The sequence below is a fragment of the Geotrypetes seraphini genome, chromosome 7, assembly GCF_902459505.1.
Source record: "Geotrypetes seraphini chromosome 7, aGeoSer1.1, whole genome shotgun sequence".
NCBI classification, from domain to species: domain Eukaryota; kingdom Metazoa; phylum Chordata; class Amphibia; order Gymnophiona; family Dermophiidae; genus Geotrypetes; species Geotrypetes seraphini.
This window is the reverse complement of record NC_047090.1, coordinates 20,409,222-20,433,978: the sequence shown is the minus strand read 5'-3', so window position 1 is coordinate 20,433,978 and position 24,757 is coordinate 20,409,222. Positions and strand designations below refer to the sequence as shown.

Sequence of the window (24,757 nt, the reverse complement as noted above, 5' to 3'; positions counted from 1 at the left end):
AAAGGAAAGATGTTAAACTAACTGTGAGGGCCGCAGAAAAAATAGGGTACTTGGAAGGCCCTCAAAGTATCTACAAATCCAAAATGTGGCCCTGAAAAGGGTTTGAGTTTGAGACCACTGATCTATGGTGTTTTCTTACAAAATCAAGGTATATTAAAGCAGATAGAGGCATTTTAATACAAGTTGGGAAATCTAAGAAGGCTGCCATGATAGCAATTTTAACACTAAAAACGGCCCGGGGGAGCTAAATGAAAAAAAAACAAAAAAATTCAGAAGTGGTTTTGAGAGGTGGAGGACCCCCAATCTGGCCCTAGGAACCCTCTAAAATGCACTTTTTAGGCCACCCCAATTTTCCCCATAGGCTGCAATAGTCAGTTACTGGGGAAGGAGGTGGAGCCGAAGAAAATGATTGATGCCTTCTGCAAAATCATGCGGTTTGAAGGCAACTGATCAGGACTTCTACAACAGTTGCACTGAAACACAATTTGCATTTTTGGACTACCATGAAAAACAGACAAGCTTGCTGCCCTTGAACACTAGAGTTGAGTCGTAGAAATTCACAATCTGTGAGCCAGTTTGACACCAGAGGTTCTCGACCCAGTCCCTGCGACACACACAGCCAGTCAGGTTTTCAGGATACCCATAATGATATGAATGAGGTAGATCTGCAAACAGTAGAGGTAGTACATAAAAATTCTCATGCATACTCACTTACTCATATCCTGAAAACTTGACTGATTAGGTGTGACCTGAAGATTGGTTGGGAACTCCAGGTTTGATATGTCGTGAGCTTAATATTAATAAAATGACCATTCTAGAATGTAAGCAAATTACACCTGCATTTATTTTGCCACATAATAACCATCATATAGGGCATGCTTTTGAACAAGAAACTCAAAAGCTAGTTTTTTGCTAGGTTCATGCCATCTTGAAAATATCTGGCCTGAACCCTTTAAAAACAAACCTCAATTTTATCCGTCTTTGCATCACCCCAATAAATTTTGCCTTCTGCGTAATCCAGTGCCAATCCATTCGGCCAACCAAGTGAGGTATTCACCAGCACAAGGCGATCAGAGCCATCTAAAGCAGCACGCTCTATCTTCGGAATCTCTCCCCAGTCAGTCCAGTACATGTACCTAGGAACAAACACAGGACTGTTTTAAAACTTATCAATATGGTGAAATTTAGTCTTACCATTAATTTTCTTCCTTAAGTCCCACTAGACTAGTCCAGATCCAATGGGTTATGACTGCCAACCAGAAGATGGGTGATAGAGCACCATGCAGGCAAAGCTCCACAGTAGAGAGTTGCGCAGGGACAGAAATCAAATCCATCCCCGCCCGAATCAAATCCATCTCCACCCATCCCTATAAACTTCAGAAGTAGTTATTTCATTTAATTATGCTACTAAATTAAAGGCTATGGTAGAGACCCATTTACAAATGAGCAAAGACACTATTAATTTGGAAATATTAATTGGGAAGAATGCATACTTTGTAAATGGGTTTCTACCAGAGCCTCTAATGTAAATATAAAAACTCAGCTGATAAGGACCCCCAAGCTGTCAGTTGAGGACCTCCTCTGTAGTTGGCCAGGGGGGTCCCTTTTGCCAAGCTTGTCAGGCAGCAGTAGCATCCCTTAGTCACAGATGCTGGAACCTCAATGGCTCATGGATGCTGCCAGCGACTGCTGTGCTTGGTGGAGGGGAGATCTGGGCGTCTCTAGAGGAGGTCCTCTGCTGGTGGTGCTTGGGGATCCCCACCAGCCATAGCAAGGGTCAGCAAGTACTTCAACAACGTAGAAATAAAATCAGAAATGCATTTCCTTTTCTTTTGAACACAACACAAAGACATCTGTTAAATACATTTCCCAAAGCTAGCATATTTTAGTCAATAAATTTAGTTTTTTACCTTTGTTGTCTAGAGACTTATTTTTCCATCAAGTTGATCCCAGTTTCTTTTTTCTGCTTTCCTGTTTTCTGCAAATTCTTCTGTTGCTGTCCATTGTTTCCTCCTACCATGGTCCAGCATTTATCCCTCTCTCATCCCCTGGAGCATGTGCAGCATCTTTTGCCCCTGCCCACTAGTCCCATGCCCAACATTTCTCCTTCTATCACCCCTCTCCAGCACCATACCACATCTCTCTCTCCATTCCCTTCATCACTATGTCCAGCATTCCTCCCTCTTGCATCCCTTTCAATCTGTCCCACTGTTCCCTTTCCACTACAACATTTCTCCCTCTCATCTTTTTATTCCCTATCATCTGTACCTCACACCCTCCCTATGACCAAAAATTCTCCTTTCATCCATTCTCCGTGTACATCATCTCTCTTTCCCTCTAACTGACAAACTCACGCCAATTCTCCCTTTCTATTTCCTCCCCCACCTCAGCATCTCTTTCCCTCCCAAGATTATATCATTCAACAAGTTATGGAAGTCAAAACTAGCTAACTAGCTTGCTATAAAAAGCAACAGGCCTTTAGACAGTTTCCCTTCCTTCCCTGCCCCCACTCCACAAACCCCCCCCCTCCCCCCCCCACACACACACACACACACACAACTCAAGCAGCCAATCTATCCTCTTTCCATTAATGTTGCTCCTCTCAAAGAAAGTGCTGACCAGGAATCTTTTCCCTGCCTTCTGTGTTCAAAAAAGCAAAAACGCACTCCCTCCCTCCCTCCTGTGTCCTTCCTGCATATCTCCTGTATCCTCTTCTCCTCTCCCCTGTCCCTCTCCTTCCTCTTCCCTCTCACCTCTCCTTAAGTCGACTTGAGCGACACACAAATAGAAGATTAGATTATAAGATTAGATTATTATGTCCAAAAAAAGCTACAAATTCCCCCCAAATAATTCAAGGTCCAACAACAATCACAAAGCTAGAAAATAGGAAATCAAGAGTAATATGCAGAAAATTGAGAACAGTAACCGAAATCAACAGTAGTACAAATCAGGGAGGGATTCTGGACTGAAAATAATCAGAAAGGAAATTAATAGGTAGGAGCCTAAAGTGCCTGGGCCAATCAGAGCTTTAGATTCCTCTCCGGCACGTCCCAGGATGTGCCAGGAAGGGGCAGGCCCACCATTTTGTAAGAGGTGGCCTGCCAGCCAGAGCAGGTAGGTGTCCCTCCAGCTGGACTTTGTCATTAAGGTAGGAAGGGGCAGGGGGAGGGGTGTCAGGAGCGAGTGTCAATTACTTGAGTTTGTAACGGTCTAGAGAAGGTGGAAGGAGTGATTATTGGCACAATGTCAGCTATCAGAGTTTAACGAACCGGCTCCCTGGGTGTATCATGTCTCCCCATTCTGTCTAAGTATCTGGAGTTTTTCTCAACACAGCTTTCTTTACTGCTAATAATTCCTCAGTTGTTAGATTATTGACTCTTTTCCTTGCACTTTATTCCTTCCTTACATTATTTCCTAGACGATTCTTCCTGTGCTCTCTTCTATATTCTCTGATAACAGCCCATCTTGACTATTGTAATATTTTCTCAGGACCCCTATCTTTGTCAAATAGCAGTATTTTGAGCTGTTTATCATCTTTTCAACTTTTGGCATGTGCTCATCATTTTGAGTGTGTTTCTCTTCTTCTTGCACAATACTACTGGCTTCCTTTTCAATTTTGCATTCAAAACTAACTACTGCTCATAAGATTCTTCATTTGGGTATCCCAGTTTATCTATCTTCTGCTATTACACCATATGTTCCTTCTCAAATGCTTTGTTCAGCCTTCAGTCGCGGATCAAGTCTTGGATTGGTTCCCTTCATTCCTTACCAACCGTTCATCCATGGTGAACTACAACGACACGAACTCTAAAGTTTATTCTTCAACTTACGGGATTCACCAAGGTTCTATCCTCTCCCCCTTACTGTTCAATATTTTCCTATCCCGCTTCTGAGCATATGCCAATCAATAAGCTTTACCACATTCACATATGCTGACGATATTCAACTTTTACACCCATTAAACCCGGAAAACATAGAGGAAATTAACGAAATCAATAATAAATTAGAGAAGATAAAAAACTGGCTTCATTCCAATAAGCTAGCATTAAATATCCAAAAAACAAAATCCCTGCTTTTCCCATGGAAAAAAGATATACATTTGATCACTTCATTTTCTCTTGACAATATCATCCTAGAGTGTGTGTCTTCCATAAAAATTTTAGGAGTTATCATTGATGACAAACTTTCTTTCCACGATCAGATAAGCAACATAGCCAAACTGTGCTTTTATAAACTATGCTTGATTCGTTCAATTTCAAAATTTCTTCTTACGCCCAAATCGATCAATATATTAATTCACTCTCTGGTTATGGCCAAACTTGACTACTGCAACTCCTTACTAATCAATATTACACAGAAAGAGAAAAGACGCCTTCAAATCATACAAAACACAGCGGCCAAACTCATTCACAATGGTAAAAAATACGATCATGTCACTCCCCTACTGATCAAATCCCATTGGCTCCCAATCAGCCATCTTATTACATTTAAAATATTACTCTTAACTTTCAAAACCTTAATTTTCAAAGAACCACAATTTATCAACCGATTGCTTATTCCTCATAACACTTGTCACTCTCTTCGTTCGACGACCAAAAAGCTCCTTACAGTCCCTTCACTAAAAATCATAGGCACTAGAAGGCATGATATGTTTTCTGTAATGGCTCCCCAATTGTGGAATGCCCTACCCCATTACATCAGAGAAGAAAAAGACCTCAGTCAATTTAAGAAACTTTTAAAAAGCCATCTTTTTAAAGACGCATTTAACATTTAACATTAAATTTTTAATATTTAACTTTTAACCCCCTTTTAGATACAAATATTAGGGCTCAAATTTCTTACCCTGACCTATTGTTTCATCCCTATTTTCTCTCTCTCCATAAGCCATAAACATGTAACTTTACCCCTTTATCCTCACGTTCCATGTACGTCTTAAAATTGTTTGTCCCAAGACTTGTGTTTGTTATTTATTCATTGTAACCCGCTTTTATGAAATTGTTAATCGCTTAGTAAACTGAATAAGCGATCCATCAAATATGAATAAAAACCTGAAACCTTTGCTAATCAACTGTACCTCTCCCCCTCTTTCTGCTGCCATCTTGAGGTTACAATACATTCTGTCTTTTTGCACTAGGCAATAAAAAATTCCTATTTATGCATACAATATGCTTAATCCATAATGAGGTCTGGCCTACAATGGTCATTAAAAATGAGATGCAAGGCTTCAATGGTTATTAACTAAACCCTAAAATACACAGGACAGCTCTACCTTCACTATATTCTAAGAACTGGGGAGTGTCAAAATCTTTAACCTTAGGTTATGCAACAGTAACAGAACACGAAAAAGTTTTCTTTTTTAAACATAATACATTATTATAGGTAAGGTAGTTTCAAGGCTCTGTAATGAAGTAGAGCAGTGGTTCCCAACCCTGTCATGGAGGACCACCAGGCCAATCGGGTTTTCAGGATAGCCCTAATGAATATGCATGGAGCAGATTTGCATACCTCTCACTTCCATTATATGCAAATCTCTCTCATGCATATTCATTAGGGCTAGCCTGAAAACCCGATTGGCCTGGTGGTCCTCCAGGACAGGGTTGGGAACCACTGGAGTAAAGCATACAACCACCGAGACATGGAAAGGAAACACACACAAATGTTTAGGGAAGGGGTGGGGAGGAGATGGACATTTCATGGCTAGGTACTTACCCAACAACAGGATCCAGTACTATGGCACGGGGTTCATCCAGGTCTTCGGAGATCAAAATTTTTCGCATTGTCCCATTGAGTCGTGTTACCTCAATGCGATCAGTTCCAGTGTCTGTCCAGTACAGGTTCCTTGCTATCCAGTCAACTGCAATGCCATCAGGGTGGGCAACCTGTGCTGTAACAATAAATTGGCTTCCAGACCCATCAATAAAAGAGCGACGAATAGCTCTCACTTCATCATCGGTCCAATAGATGTACCCTTCCACTGGATCATAATCAATGGCAATAGCATGGCGGATATCATCCAGCTGCAAAACGATGTCAGTAAAATCTGGTGTGTCCAAGGAAATGCGCCTCAGGTCCGTCCGGCGGGCAAGAAGCAGCAATTCAGTAGCACCTTTTGATAAAGACAGAATAGTTATTAAATAGATATGATCAATTATCTATAAGCATTAAGTGGTATTAAAATTGGCTGTAGCAAGTATAGTTTGTAATATTGAACATCTATTTTTAAATTGAAAAGTCCCTTAGTAGCAGAACTTTGTCCTACATTTTAAGCTAGAAATTTGCTTTAGAGTAGAATGCACTATGCATTTTAAATTATAGATAGTAACCTTTTCACATTATTCAAAAATACAGTATCTTTTAAAATCTAAAGTGAAACAATTTGATACTGCATGAAAACCTCCACCCCACTCCTCTACAACCAAAATTACATGTTGGGATTATTCCATTCCTATTCTAACATTCTGCTGCTGAACACTTGCTAACAAAATTGGGTTTGCATTTGTTCAGATAGCTTTTCTTGTGCACACGTAAGAATTAAACTGTATTAACTCTTCTGGATACAAATCATATTTCTAGCCCCATATCTCTCTCTCTGTTAGCGATTCCTTACTTTAAAAGGAATGCTGAAAGAAAATCCCATGGGAACAGTCAGCTGTAAAATTAGTTTTAAGTCTTCTTTTTTTTTTAAACAAACCAGGCTCCAGACTGACCATCAACCTTTTCCACTGGGGTTCTAACCCATCAAAGCCAATTATTTTGCTGGAGGCTATTTTCTACTGCACAAGTCTGCCTGTGTATAATCTTAGTAACCCCTCCCATGAACCTGTGTCAGGAACATTTGGATTTCAGATTTAATTTGCCTTTTCGAATCTGAATGCAAGGCAAGGTGCATTCAGATACAGTAATAGCATCATCTACTCAAGGTGGCTGGGGAAAGCAATGACAACCCATCCTAACAGTCTACTATGAAACTGTCACACAAGTGACAATGCCCATAGTTCATTTGCAACCTTGCTGTGAGATAATGGAGAGTGAATTAACTTTCTCAAAATCACAAGAGTATTAGCGGAAGGAGGAGGATTTGAACTCTGGCTTGCCTGGTTCTCAGCCCATTGCTTTTATTACTAGGCTATTTTTCCAAATGCTTTTTTTTTTTTCAAATTCTTTATTGATTTTCAAACTACAAATGTGCAGTAAATGATTCACATATTTGTACATTATATAATAAGTGCAACAGAACTTACAAATATTGCTACACAAAGAAGTTTCCCCCACCCTCCCAATTAAAAAAAAAAAAAAAAGTATCAAACCTTCAGGAAACTATTCATAAAATCCTTGGACCAATTCTAATACTTTCCGAATACTTAAAAATGACCACCACTTTAACACATCTAAAAAGTGCAGTCATTTGCCAATTTTACACTCTTCTAAAACCAGAAAAAGTCTACAAGGTGGTTTGACCAAACAATACAAGTTTGAATTTTACAAAACAGATTTCTTTGTATTCGGTCCACATAGATGCTTATCTATTCCAACAACTTTTAAAGACCTTTAACAAACACTTTTCTAGATGTGCAAGGTTCTTTGAGAAATTATCGGTTCTGTACTACCATATTTTCTAAGCTTATTGACAAACTCTTTGCTTCATTTCTCCAATATGCATCCTTATCATAGAAAGCAAATATTCCTTTCATAATTTTTGTATCACAGTCAGATTTGTGGAATGGATGCTGAGTATATGTTGATATCTGAAATTCTTGTGCAGAAGTTTGTGGATAGCAGATACCTCTTAGATATAGTAAAGAAACCAGTTAAATGTGCCCACTAGAACCCCTAGGGATGAACTCCTGCACCAGAGAGAAAACGTCCACTGAGGACTTTTGTGCAAAAGTATACTGCTTTGTCCGAAAAATTGAAGAAAACTATCAAACATTTATGTCTCCTTCATTTGAGAATACTAAAATTATTTTTTATTATGAAAAGAACTGCAATTCGGGCAATAAGTTAAGTCCTAGTGACATTAAGTGGAATTAGTCCTGCAAGCCATAGGAAATCTGGACATTCATCAATTTGCCAAATCATGGAGACCACTTTTTTCAACACACATGAACGGACAAATCTTGTGTGTTGCGATGCTTTACTTATTGTCAATCAATAAATGTTATTTATTACAGTGACTTTGTAGGATGCTTTATATTGGTCAATCTTTTACGATCTTTAAAAACGAAGAGCATGAGAGCATCAACACTATCAAGACACAGAAACTTGGAGACATTGGAACCACCTTTGAGGACATAATTTGAGGTTGAGGGGTGGTAGATTCAAAGGCAAAATTAGGAAATTCTACTTTACGGAGAGGGTGGTGGATGCCTGGAATGCGCTCCCGAGAGATGTGGTGGAGAGGAAAACGGTGACTGAGTTCAAAGAAGCGTGGGATGAACACAGAGGATCTAGAATCAGAAAATAATAGTAAAAATTGAACTAAGGCCAGTACTGGGCAAACTTGCTCGTCTGTGTCTGTATATGGCTGTTTGGGGGAGGATGGGCTGGGGAAGGCTTCAATGGCTGGGAGGGTGTAGATGGGATGTTTTTCTACTGCTTTTAGTGAGCAAGTTATAAAGAAAGATTAGGTTCTTACCTCGGTAATATTCTTTCTTGTAGATATGTCTAGTAGTCCTGAAAAGATAGGGTTCTGTATCTCAACTTGCAAGCTACTTGCAGAAAACTTTCAATCATGTTTTCAACTCTGCCTCCTTCTTAGCTGCCCATGCCCACTGGTTTGTACAAAAGCAATCAAGTAGCAATGTAATAAAAAAAAAAATAACTGGAAGGAGGAAAACTGGGAAAAATCCCAGACATTACAATTTTGTTCTGCTCTGTAATAAACATTATAACATCCAAACTTGTGTATCCTTCACTAACTATGTAGACAGCTTGTAGCTACTCATATGTCCTGCTATCAAGCAAGACTTAAACCAGACAGTATGGTCTTGAGGATTTTCCTATTCATTATCTTCTTTTTTCCTATCAGCTCTGAGAGACAGAATTCTTCAAATCCAGACAGATCCTTTGGCAGAAGGCAGGCATAACCCATTCATAGGGTAGGACCATTAGACACATCTACATGAAAGAAGATTACGGAGGCAAGAATCTAATCTTTCTTTTTAGTGCAATGTATCTAGTGGTCCAGAAAAGATTGGCACTTATCAAAGCAGTCCCCCTAGTTTAGGGCGGGCCTCTCTCCTCCAAGGCAGCACAGGGGCTACCAGACTGGAGGTGGGACTTCTCTACAACATCCCTTTAGGTCTCCTCTATGTACTTCTGTCTCCCGCCACCAGAACTTCAAGTTCCTTAAGTACACTTGGATGTACATCATCCAACCCCATCGCTTTGTCTACCTTTATTTTAGCTAGCTCCTCATGAACATAACCCTCTGAAAATTGATCAGGGTATACCACTCCTCCATCCCTGTCTTCTGTGGTCCCACTCCTGGCACTTCAGCCATAAACACAGAACAGAAATATTTGTTAAACTATTCAGCCTTTTTTTTTTATCAGCTTCTACATATTTTTCCCCTTCACCTTTGAGTCTCACAATGCCACTTTTGCACTTCTTCCTATCACTAATATAACATAACATATTATACTTATAGACCACATTACCAAAAAGTTTTACGCGGTTTACAAAAAATTATAAACATTAAACATAATCGTATATTTGAATGAGTCAGCTAGTCAGGTATTTGGAGAAAAGATAGGTTTTTAGCTGTTTTCTAAAATGTCTGTAAGAAACAGTTGTGAGTAACAATGATCAAAATTTTTTTTCATGAGAAGCTGCCTGAGATGCTAAAGAGTGATTTAGGAATTTCTTGCTTTTACAACCTTTTACAGAACGGAAATTGAACAGAGCATGAGTTTTTCTACTGAAATTTTTACGTAGCTATGGAAAAACTATTAGCCAGATAAAACCATATAAAACCTTGTAACAAAAACAGCCCAACTTGAACAATACTCAAGCTTCCACAGGCAACCAATGCAATTTTCAATAAAGTAACGTAACATGATCGTATTTCTTCAATTTGTAAATCAATCTAACTGCTGTGTTCTGTAGCAATGATAATCTCAAGAATTCCTTCTTAGTAACTGATAAATAAGCAATATTGCAATAGTCAAGGAAACTCAATAGTAATGACTGGACCAATAATTTAAAGACTGAAAATTCAAAATAGGGTCTAATTGTTCATAGTCTCCATAAAGTAAAATAACTTTTACGTACAACAGCATCTATCTGGGTTTTCGTAGTAAGATGTTTATATAATACGATTCCTAAAATTTTAATCGTTGGATGGATTGTATAAGATGTTGAAAGTATATTGATGGAAAGTTCATGAAAAATTTTGGTAGGAGATGCTACAAAGAACTTTGTTTTATCAGAATTAAGCTTAAGTTTGAATTGCTGCATCCAAAGATTCATCCTTTCCATTACAGTCTCAATTTGAGTAGTAACCTCCGACTCAGACCCAAGCATTACAGAATTCTGCCCCAAGGGATACAAACTTGAATTAGTCTGCCGTGAAAAAAAGCGAGGGGGCGGTCTGGCCATCCTAGTAAAAAACAACCTTACCATTACAGTCCTAGACAAACACTCCACCCCCCAATCAGACCTGCTGGCCTGCCAACTCTCCAGTAACTCACTCAAAGACACCCTAACTTGCATCCTGTGCTACATAGCTCCAGGAAAATGGAACGCCTCAAAACACGATCTTGAAGATTTCATCTTCCGGAATTCACTAACCTCTACCCACAACTTGCTCCTCGGCGACATAAATCTCCACCTAGAAGACAACTCCTCCCAACAAGCTGAAGGCATAATCTCATACCTCAATGCACTCTCCTACCAAATTCTGTATCCTCAACCCACACACGAAAAAGGACACCAACTCGATATTGCAGCTGACATGTCCCAACACCCCCACACACCTGACATTCATATCTCCAACGGGGCCTAGCACCCTTCCCTCTGGTCAGACCACCTCAAACTCACCTTCAACATCAACTGGACACAAAGCACAAGCAATCACGAAACTCACAAAACCGCCTTCAAAACCCGACCAAAAATCGACCCTTCTACATTCTGGACCACAGTAGACCCCTCAATCACCTCACTAGATCACAATGTATTCATTCACCAGTGGCGCTCCCTAAACGCAACAACCCTGAATGGACTTGCCCCAGAAAAGACAAAACACAAACTCTGCAGATCCTCAGATAAATGATTCGACACAGAACTTCTTCAACTAAAAAGACACTGCAGACAACTCGAAATAGTATGGCAAAAGAATAACCAAGAACTAAACAAAGTAGCTTGGAGAAACCTAATAAAACAATACAAGGTCAAACTTAAGGAAAAATGAAGAGCTTATTACTCCAAACTAATCGGCACAGAATCCATAGACACAAAGAAACTCTTCCAACTTGTGAAGAACCTCACCGACACTCAGCCATTCCTATCCACTCAAGGAACCCACCCTCCAACGGCCACCCAACTAGCGGGCCACTTCAAGAACAAGATCGCCTCCTTCAGAGCCTCCTTCAACAACTCACCGACCCTCCTAGACGAGATCATAATAAACCCTACAACAGATGAAGCCACTGCAGCTGACAGGCACTGGTCCAACTTTACAAAGGTGCAATGGTTGGACATGAACCGACTCTACAGAAAATATAGTTGAGCATCATGTGACCTGAATAATTGCCCCTCATATTTACTAACAAATGCCTCCCCCGTATTTAGAGCTTGCCTCTTACACTGGATCCAAACAACACTCACGGAAGGCCAATTCCCACAAGGCCTAGGAGAAATCATAATCACCCCAATACTGAAAGATCACAAAGGACCAATAGACACCCCCTCCAACTACCGACCCATCGCCTCAATTCCATTATATATTAAACTAATAGAAGGTCTGGTTGCCCAATACCTCACCAACTACCTTGAAGACCACAACCTACTCCACCCAACTCAATCAGGGTTCAGATCCAACCACAGCACCGAGACGCTGCTAGTTTCCCTTATAGATATAGCCCGACAGCACCTTAGCAAAGGAAGAAGGATGCTGATAATTCAACTCGACCTCTCTGCCGCATTTGACCTGGTTGATCACACCATACTTCTTCCGATATTAGAAGCTATAGGGATCTCAGGCGGAGTATACAACTGGTTCCAAGGATTCCTCAAAACAAGAACATACAGAGTAAAAGCAAAGGATCTCATATCGGAGTCCTGGACAAATCCCTGCGGAGTACCTCAAGGCTCCCCACTATCACCCATACTCTTCAATCTTTCCATTTCCTCCCTCGGCACCCTGTTAGACAAACTCGAAGTAATCTCATTCAGCTATGCAGACGATATTACCATACTCCTCCCTTTTGACTCACAAAACCCCACTACAACAGATAACCTGGTAAAAACTCTAGAAGCAGTGGAAAAATGGATGTCAGAACACAAACTGAAGCTCAACCCAGATAAGACTAAATTCCTACTGCTAGAACAGGACAAAACCCCTTCTACAAACAAACTAGAAATAAAAACCACCAAATACCCCATACAGCCCGCTCTCAAACTCCTTGGAGTAACATTAGACAGACGTTGCACTCTTCAATTGCAAATCAACAAAATCACACAAAAAGCATTCTTCACCATGCGCAACCTTCGCAAAATCAGAAAATTCTTTGACAAAGAACATTACAGACTCGTAGTCCAATCCCTAGTCCTAAGTCTAATGGACTATTGCAATATCCTCTACCTTCCTTGTCCCACCTACTTAATAAAACAACTACAGACCTTGCAAAACACTGCCCTCAGACTGATCTATTCCCTTGGAAAATTTGACCACATCACCAACGCCTTCCTAGATTCACACTGGCTTCCAATACAAGCCCGCATCCAATTCAAACTCTACTGCATATTATTCAAAACATTAAACGGAACGGCACCCACCTACCTAAACAACCGCCTAAACAGGAACCTCTCATCCAGACAGAGGAGAACCCAATCCCCTTTCTCCCACCCCCCTTTTAAAGGAACCAAGCGCAAAAAGATGTACGACAACCTACTAGCAACACATGCAGCTAAATTGGACCCCTCAATCACCAACTTACTGACAGCATCAACTGACATCAAAGCTTTCCGAAAAGAAATCAAAACCATACTATTTAAGAAATTCATCCAAATGTACTAACCTCTTTTTCTTTTCCCCTCTCTCCCCCTCCTAGTATCCTCCCTTCAAAATTGTTTCAGACCTAACGCTCTTAATTGTATTCATCTTCCTGGAAACGTCTAGCTATCTTCTTGATGTATTAGGCCCAATGTCTTTAATTGTATCCCTCATCCTGGAAATGTCCAGTTATCTTTTGATGTAATCCGCTTAGAACTGCATGGTACAGGCGGAATAGAAGTCATTAATGTAATGTAATGTAATCCGAGATAGAACCGAATTACAAGGTAAAACTATTGTGATGTCATCGGCATAACTGAACAGTCTTATATCCACATTGCTTAGGCACAAACCTAGTGATGAAAGGTAGACATTAAATAATGTAGGTGATAGTGGAGATCCTTGATCTAAAAATGTCTTGTCTCTCCATTTTACCGTGTCAGCTATTTTTTTTCTTCCATTTGCATCTTTGCTTTCCTGACTACACAACCAGTCTCTCAACTTTTCCAGCTATTTTTGCCTGTCGTCTTCTTTCTGTGATCTTTTGTAGTTTATGAAAGCTAACCTCTTATTCCTTACTTTCTCAGCTACTACTTTTGAGAACCAAAGTGGCCTTCTTTCCTCACAAAAAGGTTTGTCACTCTTACAATTACTCCTTTCAGTTTTGCCCACTGCATCTCCACTCCTTCTAGACGTACCCATCCAAACAATTCCTTGATGTAATCCCCCATCCGAACAAAGTTAGTTTTTTTTAAAGTATAGAACCTTTGCTTTTGAATGAGCCTTCTCTATACTCATCTTAATATTAAACCGTACCATGCAGTGATCACCCCACTGTAACATCAGAAACAATTTCCCCATTTGTAAGCATTAAGTCCAGTATGACTCCATCCTGTGTGGGTTCCATTACCAACTGCTGGAACAGTTCTCCTTGTAGAGAATCCAGGATCTCCCTACTTCTAGAAAACCCCACAATAGGGATAACCCCAAACAACATCTGGCATGTTAAAATCACCTATTAGTAAAACTTCCTTTTTTTAGATATATTCTGAATGTCTACTATTAAATCTCTATCCATTTCTTCTGTCTGAGATAGAGGCCTGTATATCACAGCAATGTAAATATATTCACCATCCCCTCTTTCCAAATTGATCTACAGTGTCTCTTCCTTGCCCTGCAGATCCTGCAAATGTGTGGCTTTAATATGATCTTTAACATATAACCCTAATCCCCCTCTTTTTCTTCCTACCCTGTCTTTCCTGAACAGATTATAGCCTGGTATAACTACATCCCAGGCATGATTCTCCATGAACCACATCTCCGTGATCGCTACTAAATCTAACTCAACTTCTTCTATCACATCTTCTAGATCCAGGATCTTGTTTCCCATACTTCGAGCATTAGTATATACTGCTTTCAAGACATTGCTCCCTTTTCTCATCCATGTAGAGGCATTCAATGATTTACTTACCTGAGGGCTTATACTCACCCGGGGGCTTTGATCACCCTGCTACACCATTTCTAGTTTAAAGCCCTATTTAGTAGATTAGCCAGCCTGTTGCCAAAGACATTTCTTCCCTTTTTTGATAGTTGCACACTACCCCTGCTCAGCAGCCCTTGGAAAATCATCCCATAGTCCAGGTACCAAAACGCTTTCAACAACATCCACCTAGCCATGCATTCATCTCCAGGAAGCGAGCTTCTCTGCCCTGGCCTTTACCCTCAACAGGGAGGATGGACGATAATACCACCTATGTATCTGACTGTTTTACCATCTCTCCCAGAGACACAAAGTCGCTTTTGATACGTTTGCGAAATGATCTTCAGCAGGAAGAAGGGATATTGATAGTCTAGGAAACCATTTTTGTGCATGTGCCCACATGTTATCTCTGCTGCCTACACAGTAATGGCATTGCTGAATTTTATGCTATGTTCTATTGCTCCAGCTTCATGTCTGATTTGTGTTTTCTCTTAAATGCTGTGTTTTACCTCTAGGGTGTAATATGGTACACACGCATAATACATGTCATTTTAGTAGTTATTCTTATATTTATTGTATTCTTATATTTTGTAATATTTTAAATTTATGTTTCAGCTATGTTATACATTAAGTACCATATTGCTTGATTTTATCTTTATGATTTGTGACTTTTATCCATTTTTATGTCTCAGTCATTTGTGTGGTGTTACATATAAATTTTTCTTCTCTATTTTTAAGGTTTATGTTAGAGAAGCAAAGAGGTTAAAAAGAGACATTGTAAAGTTAAATGTATTAAAACTTATGACAAAAATGTCTAGTCTTTGTAGATTGGCTTATAGTTATAACCCAAGTTTCTAACCTCGGTTTACATTCAAATCGGTTTATATTAGAGTATATATGGCAATTTTTTGAAGAATTTATCTCACTCTGTAATACTTAGGCCCCTTTTACAAAACCACGGTAGCAAGTATCGGCATGGTAAATGCAACGAAGCCATTCAATCTCAATGGAATTGTGGAATTTTCCATGCCGGGACTCACTACCGTGGCTTTGTAAAAGGGGCCCTTAGTGATTTATAGAAGGACTCACTCTTTCCTTGAGATTTTCTGTTTACTTCTGGAACACTTGAAGTTGCTGGCTGGTTCACATCTTAAGCCTATCCTAGTTCATCTTTTCAGTAGGTTAATAGAGCTGTGCAAGCAAACCTAGGTCCTAGAACAGTAGTATGATGAGCCTGCAAACCAATTCAATCTACCACATATGCTCACCGCACTGATGTTATAATGAAGAGCAGTTTATAAATAAAAAATAAACAAACTATAAAGTCAATCATAAAATTTGAGGGCAGTTTTGGGCCTAAAAATGGTGAAAATTGGTGTGACCCATGCATAAATCGAGCCACACACAGTTCTCCCTTCCTCACTCACAGCTCTCCCCAGCTAGAATATCCTTCACCCTGTCTCCATGTCCTCTCTGGTGCCTCCTCCCCAATACACAAACATGAGTGTAATTTTCTTAGTGCAACATGAATTTGTACCTTGGGATGGGATCCAAGGTATAGAGAGGCACCCCCACAGAACTACAGAATCAAAATTATTAAATCTATCAAAATTTACACTAGACTGACATTTAACACTAGCAGAACACATGAACTTAGTGGTACAAAAATGCTTTTTTACATTGTGGAAATTAAGAACCATAAAAATATATATATATTTTTTTTTAATCTTTATTCATTTTCAAATCTTACAACAAGTGTACAATATTTAATCAGAGAATTCTTACAAATCACTTGATATTCTTATATATTATTATCAAAAGCACAAAAAAGAAACCCTCCCTCACCATCCCTTCCATTAGGAATCATCCAATTAAAACACATATTATACATCCCAATCCCACACTAATCATATTCCTATATAATAAAAAGGTGTTTAAAGTGTCTAGTCATTAGAATATGTAATCAATGGCCCCCAACATATTACTGGAAATTGGAAGGATTATACTAAACTTACATTACAATTAGTAAAGGGGACTGGACCTGGGGAAGAGCTTAGGTGGGTCTAGGGTGGAGTTTAGGAGGTCTGTGGTTGGGGATACTCAGTTGATATTTGTTAGACTTCCCTGCTGGCACGCCCTACTGGCATTTCAGGGCCTGTCTGGAGGGCCTCTGCGCATGCGTGGAAGTCAGCGTGATAATGTCATGCATGCGCGTGATAATGTCACGCATGCGCGTGATGTCATCACATCGATGTCCACGCACTTCTGGGTGCCTCGAGCCATGGCCACTACCTTTAGTGTGCCCAGGTTCGAAAAAGTTTGAGACACACTGTTCTTGCATGTTTACCTAATAAGTATTCCAATTTTGTTACTTACAATTTTGTTACTTACAATAATACAAAAATAAAACTCACCATCTTTGCAGGTTTTTCCATTATCCAGAAGCTGCACTCCTGTCGGACAAGCACACTGATAAAAAGGATTCATTGGCGACATCAAACACAAATGTGAACAGCCACCATTATGATTACCACATGGGTTTGAGGCTGGAGAGCATAAAAAAACAACTCGATTAGTAAGCAGTAAAGAGATAGCAAAACTATAGAGTCACACCACACCTCAAGAGAGGCCAACCATCACAACAGAGACAACCATAACAGTGGAAACAGATGTAGTAGCAGAAAGGATCTTTCAAAACTGTAGAACTACAATCTGACTGCCCTCTAAAAGTTTGGACAAGTTTCAGCACTTAAGCCTATCAGGAGCTAGTTTATAACAAAGTTATAACACAAACAAACATAATCAAAACCTATACACCAGGAATTTTTTCAGCTGCCAATTTTGAAAGACCCAGAGGTGGACTAGGGTGGGAGGGGGAAGCAATATATTTCCTCCAAGTCGTCCCCCCCCCAGTGTTTAAAAATCTTAGGTTTCCTGTGCAGGGAAGCTCAAGCCCTACCAACTGAAGAGATCCACTGCTCCCTGTGCTGTTTTGGGTGGGGGGGGGAGGGGAGTTTGGGCAGTGAATCTCTTTGGCTGGTGAACTTTGGGCTTCCCATCAGCCATTCAAGGGTACTGTTATTTTGAAAGAATACTGAGCCCAAAGTTGGGGGGAGGGGAGTTTAACTACATGCTGAGTGAAGAAATATTTTCTCCAGTTTGTTTAAAATCTTGGCTATTTCTGGGCAAGAATCCAAAGCTCTTCCTGGTACTGTGCTTGGGTTCCAACTGCCGAAATCTCCATCAAAACTCACTCCAGCCCATCTACACCCTCCCAGCCATTGAAGCCCTCCCCAGCCCATCCTCCCCCAAACAGCCATATACAGACACAGACTGAGCAAGTTTGCCCAATACTGGTATTAGTTCAATATTTACTATTATTTTCTGATTCTAGATCCTCTGTGTTCATCCCACGCTTCTTTGAACTCAGTCACCGTTTTCCTCTCCACCACCTCTCTCGGGAGCGCATTCCAGGCATCCACCACCCTCTCCGTAAAGTAGAATTTCCTAACATTGCCCCTGAATCTACCACCCCTCAACCTCAAATTATGTCCTCTGGTTTTACCATTTTCATTTCTCTGGAAAAGATTTTGTTCTACGTTAATACCCTTCAAGTATTTGAACGTCTGAATCATATCTCCCCTGTCTCTCCTTTCCTCTAGGGTATACATATTCAGGGCTTCCAGTCTCTCCTCATACGTCTTCTGGCGCAAGCCTCCTATCATTTTCGTCGCCCTCCTCTGGACCGCCTCAAGTCTTCTTACGTCTTTCGCCAGATACGGTCTCCAAAACTGAACACAATACTCCAAGTGGGGCCTTACCAATGACCTGTACAGGGGCATCAACACCTTCTTCCTTCTACTGACTACGCCTCTCTTTATACAGCCCAGCATCCTTCTGGCAGCAGCCACTGCCTTGTCACACTATTTTTTCGCCTTTAGATATTCGGACACTATAACCCCAAGGTCTCTCTCCCTGTCCGTGCATATCAGCTTCTCTCCTCCCAGCATATACAGTTCCTTCCTATTATTAATCCCCAAATGCGTTACTCTGCATTTCTTTGCATTGAATTTTAGTTGCCAGGCATTAGACCGTTCCTCTAACTTTTGCAGATCCTTTTTCATATTTTCCACTCCCTCTTCGGGGTCTACTCTGTTACAAATCTTAGTATCATCTGCAAAAAGGAACACTTTTCCTTCTAACCCTTCAGCAATGTCACTCAAACATATTGAACAGGATTGGCCCCAGCACCGAACCCTGAGGGACTCCACTAGTCACCTTTCCTTCCTTCGAGCGACTTCCATTAACCACCACCCTCTGGCGTCTGTCCGACAGCCAGTTTCTGACCCAGTTCACCACTTTGGGTCCTAACTTCAGCCCTTCAAGTTTGTTCAACAGCCTCCTATGAGGAACTGTATCAAAGGCTTTGCTGAAATCCAAGTAAATTACATCTAGCATATGTCCTCAATCCAGCTCTCTAGTCACCCAATCAAAAAATTGAATCAGGTTCGTTTGGCACGATTTACCTTTTGTAAAGCCATGTTGCCTCGGATCCTGTAATCCATTAGATTCAAGGAAGTACACTATCCTTTCTTTCAGCAACACTTCCATTATTTTTCCAACAACTGAAGTGAGGCTCACCGGCCTGTAGTTTCCTGCTTCATCCCTGTGACCACTTTTATGAATAGGGACCACATCCGCTCTCCTCCAATCCCCAGGAATCACTACCGTCTCCAGAGATTTGTTGAACAAGTTTTTAATAGGACTCGCCAGAACCTCTCTGAGCTCCCTTAGTATCCTGGGATGGATCCCGTCTGGTCCCATCGCTTTGTCCACCTTCAGTTTTTCAAGTTGCTCATAAACACCCTTCTCCGTGAACGGCGCAGAATCTACTCCATTTTCTCGTGTAACTTTGCCAGACAATCTCGGTCCTTCTCCAGGATTTTCTTCTGTGAACACAGAGCAGAAATATTTGTTTAGCACATTTGCTTTCTCCTCATCACTCTCCACATATTGGTTCCCAGCATCTTTTAGCCTAGCAATTCCATTTTTTATCTTCCTCCTTTCACTAATATATCTGAAAAAATTTTTATCTCCCTTTTTTACATTTTTAGCCATTTGTTCTTCCGCCTGTGCCTTCGTCAAACGTATCTCTCCCTTGGCTTCTTTCAGTTTCACCCTGTAGTCCTTTCTGCTCTCCACTTCTTGGATTTTTTTTATATTTCATGAACGCCAACTCTTTCGCCTTTATTTTCTCAGTCACTAGGTTGGAGAACCATATCGGCTTCCTTTTTCTCTTGTTTTTATTGATTTTCTTCACATAAAGGTCCGTAGCCATTTTTATCGCTCCTTTCAGCTTAGACCACTGTCTTTCCACTTCTCTTATGTCCTCCCATCCTAACAGCTCTTTCTTCAGGTACTTTCCCATTGCATTAAAGTCCGTACGTTTGAAATCTAGGACTTTAAGTATTGTATGGCCGCTCTCCACTTTAGCCGTTATATCAAACCAAACCGTTTGATGATCGCTACTTCCCAGGTGAGCACCCACTCTAACATTAGAGATACTCTCTCCATTTGTGAGGACCAGATCCAATATCGCTTTTTCCCTTGTGGGTTCCGTCACCATTTGTCTGAGCAGAGAAGATGAATCGAGGAAGATGGAAAGCCAGGAGTCAAACCCAGTAAGAAAGACAGAAGGGGACTTTGTTGGGGGCACGATAAATGACTGCTAACTGGAGAGGTAGAGAAGTGAATAGACAGATGGAATGTTTATGTTTATTGGTATTTATAGACCACTATGCAATACATCATAGTGGTTTTACATAGTAGTAAACAAAAAAGAAAAACTCCATAATCAATAGGAAAGTAAAATACAAAGAAAATAATAATTTACAAAGTCAATTGTAATTAAAACAGAAAATAGAAAAAAAAATTATAAAACTTAAAATATAATTGTAAAAAAGCAGCAACTGCAAATCTGCAAATTCTTCAAAAAAAAGCAGCAACTGCAAATCTGCAAATTCTTCAAATGAAGAAAAACAGTGTGACTGGGGTGGGAGAAGAAGATGAAACCAGGAAGTAGTGGTCCAACACCACTTGCTCAACCAGTAGGGCACAGTGTATGGGTGAACTGGTAGCCTTCATGGGAGAGGAAATCAGCTGAAGTGGAGTCCACATGACTAAAACAACACTGGGAGCAGGATTTGGGAAGGTCTCTGTGTCAGTGGAATTTAATTAACATTAAAGGTCTTCCAGGGCTAATAGTGAATGCTGGGCTATTCTTCATAGGGCATACTTTATGCAAGCTCAGTTATATAAAGCAGGAAGAGTGGATATGTCAATTTACATGAAATGTCAATATCTTTTTTCATGCCTTTTTGGTAATGTTCCTCAATCCAAGGGTTTTGGAGCAGGGTTACTTGATATTTGACTGTTTTACTGACATGTGCACTTGGGGGCTCCCCAGAACAATGGCTGTTGAACAGATCTGGCTCTTTCAGGGTGACAGATAAGAATGGCCCTTTGTGTTTAGGAAATTATGTCTATTGGCACAAAAACGTATTTTAAAACCTTGGACACAGGAGTTTCCTCTAGCGTTTTGGCACTGGAAAATTAAATTAATTTATTGGTCAGCAGGGAGGCATGGGAAGATTGGGGTTCTCTTAAATGTAAGAAAGCTTTTCTGCAGATTTGGACTCCATACCTACAATCTTTGTCCCCGAGGGGGAAGGGGAGAGCCAAGCCTCCTTCTCAATTTCCTCGTCCCACTCCCGTTCGTTTTGTCACTGTCCCATTCCTGTAAGTTCCGCCTTAATTGCACAAGCCTTGAACACTTATGATTTTAAAGTGTTTGAGGCTTGTGCAGATGTGGATGGAGCTTGCAGGAATGGGGCAGAGACAGGAAAAGAACTCACCAGAAAGGGATGGGAAAATGAGTTCCCGCAGGGATGAGGAAAAATTTGTCCCCGTGTCATTCTCTACTTAGAATGTATAAGAGTTAAGTTTTCTGAGATGGACTGATTAGCTGCTTTCCTCACTGGTAGGGGGAGGGAGGGGAGAAATGGGATAGAGTGAGAGAGTTGAGTTGGGGAGGTGGCCGGGCAGATTATTTCTTGTTTACACCTTGTTACTTGCTTGGATGAGTATTATACAGTCAAACCTTGGATAGCAAGTAATGTGGTTTACAAGTGTTTTGTAAGACGAGCAAAACATTTTCTTAAATTTTAACTCAATAAACGAGCATTGTCTTGCAGTACAAGCACATATATGTGTGTCACGTCAAATACGCACAATATATGCACGTCGCATCATTGATCGCAGCTGAATGCAGTTCAAGCGCGCACAACATATGCACATCTCACGCCAAGCGTGGCTGAACATAATAAAAGCATCATGTCCAATTCACCCGCAGTGCAGTGATTGTTCGAAATGAGTGAGATCTTTCAATACAAGTACATACAGTACTGTATTTTCTATTAAAGTTTTTGGGATGTGGAACAAATCGTCCGAGTTTCCATTATTTCCTATGGGGAAATTCACTTTGATATACGAGTGCTTTGGATTACAAGCATGCTTCTGGAACAAATTATGCTCGCAAACCAAGGTACCAATGTATTGTAAAATAAAAAACAGACTGTCAATCACATCTCTTTGCCACACTCAACTCTAAGTGCCTCTACCTCCAATTTCTCTTTGCCCAGACTATGGCATACCACTTTCATGACATGGTTCATAAGATTAAACTTGCATTCTCCAGCAAGTCAAAGTTTCCCCACTTCATTCCTTTCCAGCTTTTTGTCCTTTCTGAAGATCAGAGGAAAAGATCATGCATCTGGTCTCCTTCAGGCTCTACCTATTCCTCTGATCCCATTCCAGCTTCTCAGTTCTCGCCACCCCCTCCTGTCATCACCTCTATTTGTCAAATCCTCAATCAATCACTTTCCATTGCAACTGTTCCTCCTACTTTCAAATATACTGTGATCACACCACTCTTCAAAAAATCAATCTCTTCATTGGATCCTGTCTGCCCTACTGTCCCTCCACCCAACTTTGACGTGCTATGCCCAGAAGCAATATTTTATAGAAGCTGCTATTCCTCCCAATTTTTCACTGCAAGGAGAATCAGCAGGATAGAAAGTACTATGCATCTCCTCTCCCTCTTTTTTTGTAGCTGCTATATTCATTTATACTTCCAGATAATAGTACCACAGGTCATGATTGCTGGAGAGTATAACTGAAAAGAACTGTTTGGGTAATATCCACATAATGAAGGAAACAAGTGCACCACTGTCTAAAATACCTGGCAACTTCCAGGGCTATTCTAAATGATAGCTTTCTCCACTAAGGCAAAATGTACATTCTTAGCAAAATGTAAAAGAAGAGAATGAAGATAAGAAGGGTAGGAAATTTTAAAAATAATAATAATAAAAATGATCTCAATTTAATCCTAGTCAAAACTCTATACCAAAAAAGGACAGTACAGTTAACATCTGAATTAACTAGGGGTACAGATTTAACACATTAATGTAATGAATGCATTAAATTTTTAACACCTGCTAAAATATTTAATCACAATTAACACGACAGGCAGAAGAATGGCTCTTCTGGACCTAGAAACAGGAAATTACATCAAGCTTTGATGTAGCTGCTCGTTTCTGGGTCTGGCAAAAGCCAGTCAGAGGCTTCCCCTCCTCTCTCCCTATTACTTCTACTACCTATCACTTATATAGCGCTGAAAGGCAAATACAGCACTGTACATCTTGACATTTATAGACGAAGAGCTTACAATCTAACTTGACAGAGGATAGGGGATGCAGACCCCAAGGTGAGAGGATTTAGGAGTCAAATGGTGGGCTTTTAAAAGGGCCTTGAACACTGCCAGAGACGGAACCCGCTGTAGGGATTCGGGTAGCTTGTTCCAAGCATACTGAGCAGCAAGGTAGAAAGGCGGAGTCTGGAGTTGGCAGCTGAAGAAAAGGGCACAGATAAGAGGGACTTACCAGCTGAACGAAGCTCACAGGGGAATCATAGGGGGAGATAAGTGAAGAGAGATAGTGAGGGGCAGCTGAGTGAGTGTATTTTTAGGTCAGTAAGAGGAGTTTGAATTGTATTCGGCAACAGATGGGAAGCCAATGAAGTGACTTTAGGAGAGGAGAACATGACTAAAGTGGTTCTTCTCTATGAAGTGTTTGGTTTCACCTTGTTCCATGAGCTGCATCATCAGCCTTGCATGGCCAGCCTGGAGTAGGGTCTTAGCATCTGCATATGATCAAGGCCAGCCAGCTGGCTGAAATCCTCTCCAAAACAGTAAAGTTAGTGGGGGTGGAAGCCAGCCAGCCAGCCTTGAGCATGTGCAGATGCTCACGGCCATGCAATGCCGATGATGCAGCTCCTAGAGTCACTACCCTGTGGTTACCTCAATGACAGTTTCTGCAGCTTTCTCCACCCCTGGGTCACCCCGCATGGAAGACTCACTCCAGGAAAGTCCCACTGCAGTTCTCTGCTTGCTCCACTCCTGCCAACGGGTGAGCCCTCCTTTTTTTTATTTTTTTTGGGGGGTTGAGGTGCTTGTTTATGGTGGGGGGGGGGGTTCTTCAGGGAGAGAAGGCAGATGTAGATAGTAGGGAAGGAGTGCATAGAGGAGAGGGTAGATATTGGATGGAATTTAAAGAGGGGCAGAGTGCAGGAAAGAAGGAGGCAGACATAGGGTGGGTGGGTGGATAGATAGAGAAACATGGCAGACACTGTTGCATATATAAGTGACTTTAATAGGGAAAGAACAAAGAAGAAAGATGGTGCTCAGAGGGGAGGAGGAAGAAGAGATGTTGAACCAGGGGGTAGAAGGAAAGAGAAAGGCTAGGCATTTTTTAATTGTTTTAATCATGTGATCACCCAAAGGGTAGTAGACACCTGGAATGTGCTTCCAGAGTACAATTTTGGGGTTCAAGAAGGAATTAGATAATTTCATGAAGGACAAGGGAATAGAGGATTACTATACAGGTCCTGGACCTGATGGGCTGCTGCATGAGCGGACTGCTGGGCGTGATGGACCTCTGGTCTGACCC

At 40.8% G+C, this 24,757-nt stretch overlaps 1 protein-coding gene across 2 annotated transcripts in view; it reads right to left on the bottom strand.

The window, feature by feature from the left end:
- The window catches only part of LRP6 (LDL receptor related protein 6), a 244,652-nt gene that overhangs the window by 128,296 nt on the left and 91,599 nt on the right, over window positions 1-24,757 (bottom strand). For both annotated transcript variants that reach the window (XM_033951962.1, XM_033951963.1), the window contains exons 5-7: window positions 17,108-17,239; window positions 5,710-6,106; window positions 965-1,136 (exon numbers count right to left, since the gene is read on the bottom strand). In XM_033951962.1, the coding sequence (XP_033807853.1) occupies window positions 965-1,136; window positions 5,710-6,106; window positions 17,108-17,239 (701 nt within the window). The remainder of the gene's footprint in view (window positions 1-964; window positions 1,137-5,709; window positions 6,107-17,107; window positions 17,240-24,757) is intronic.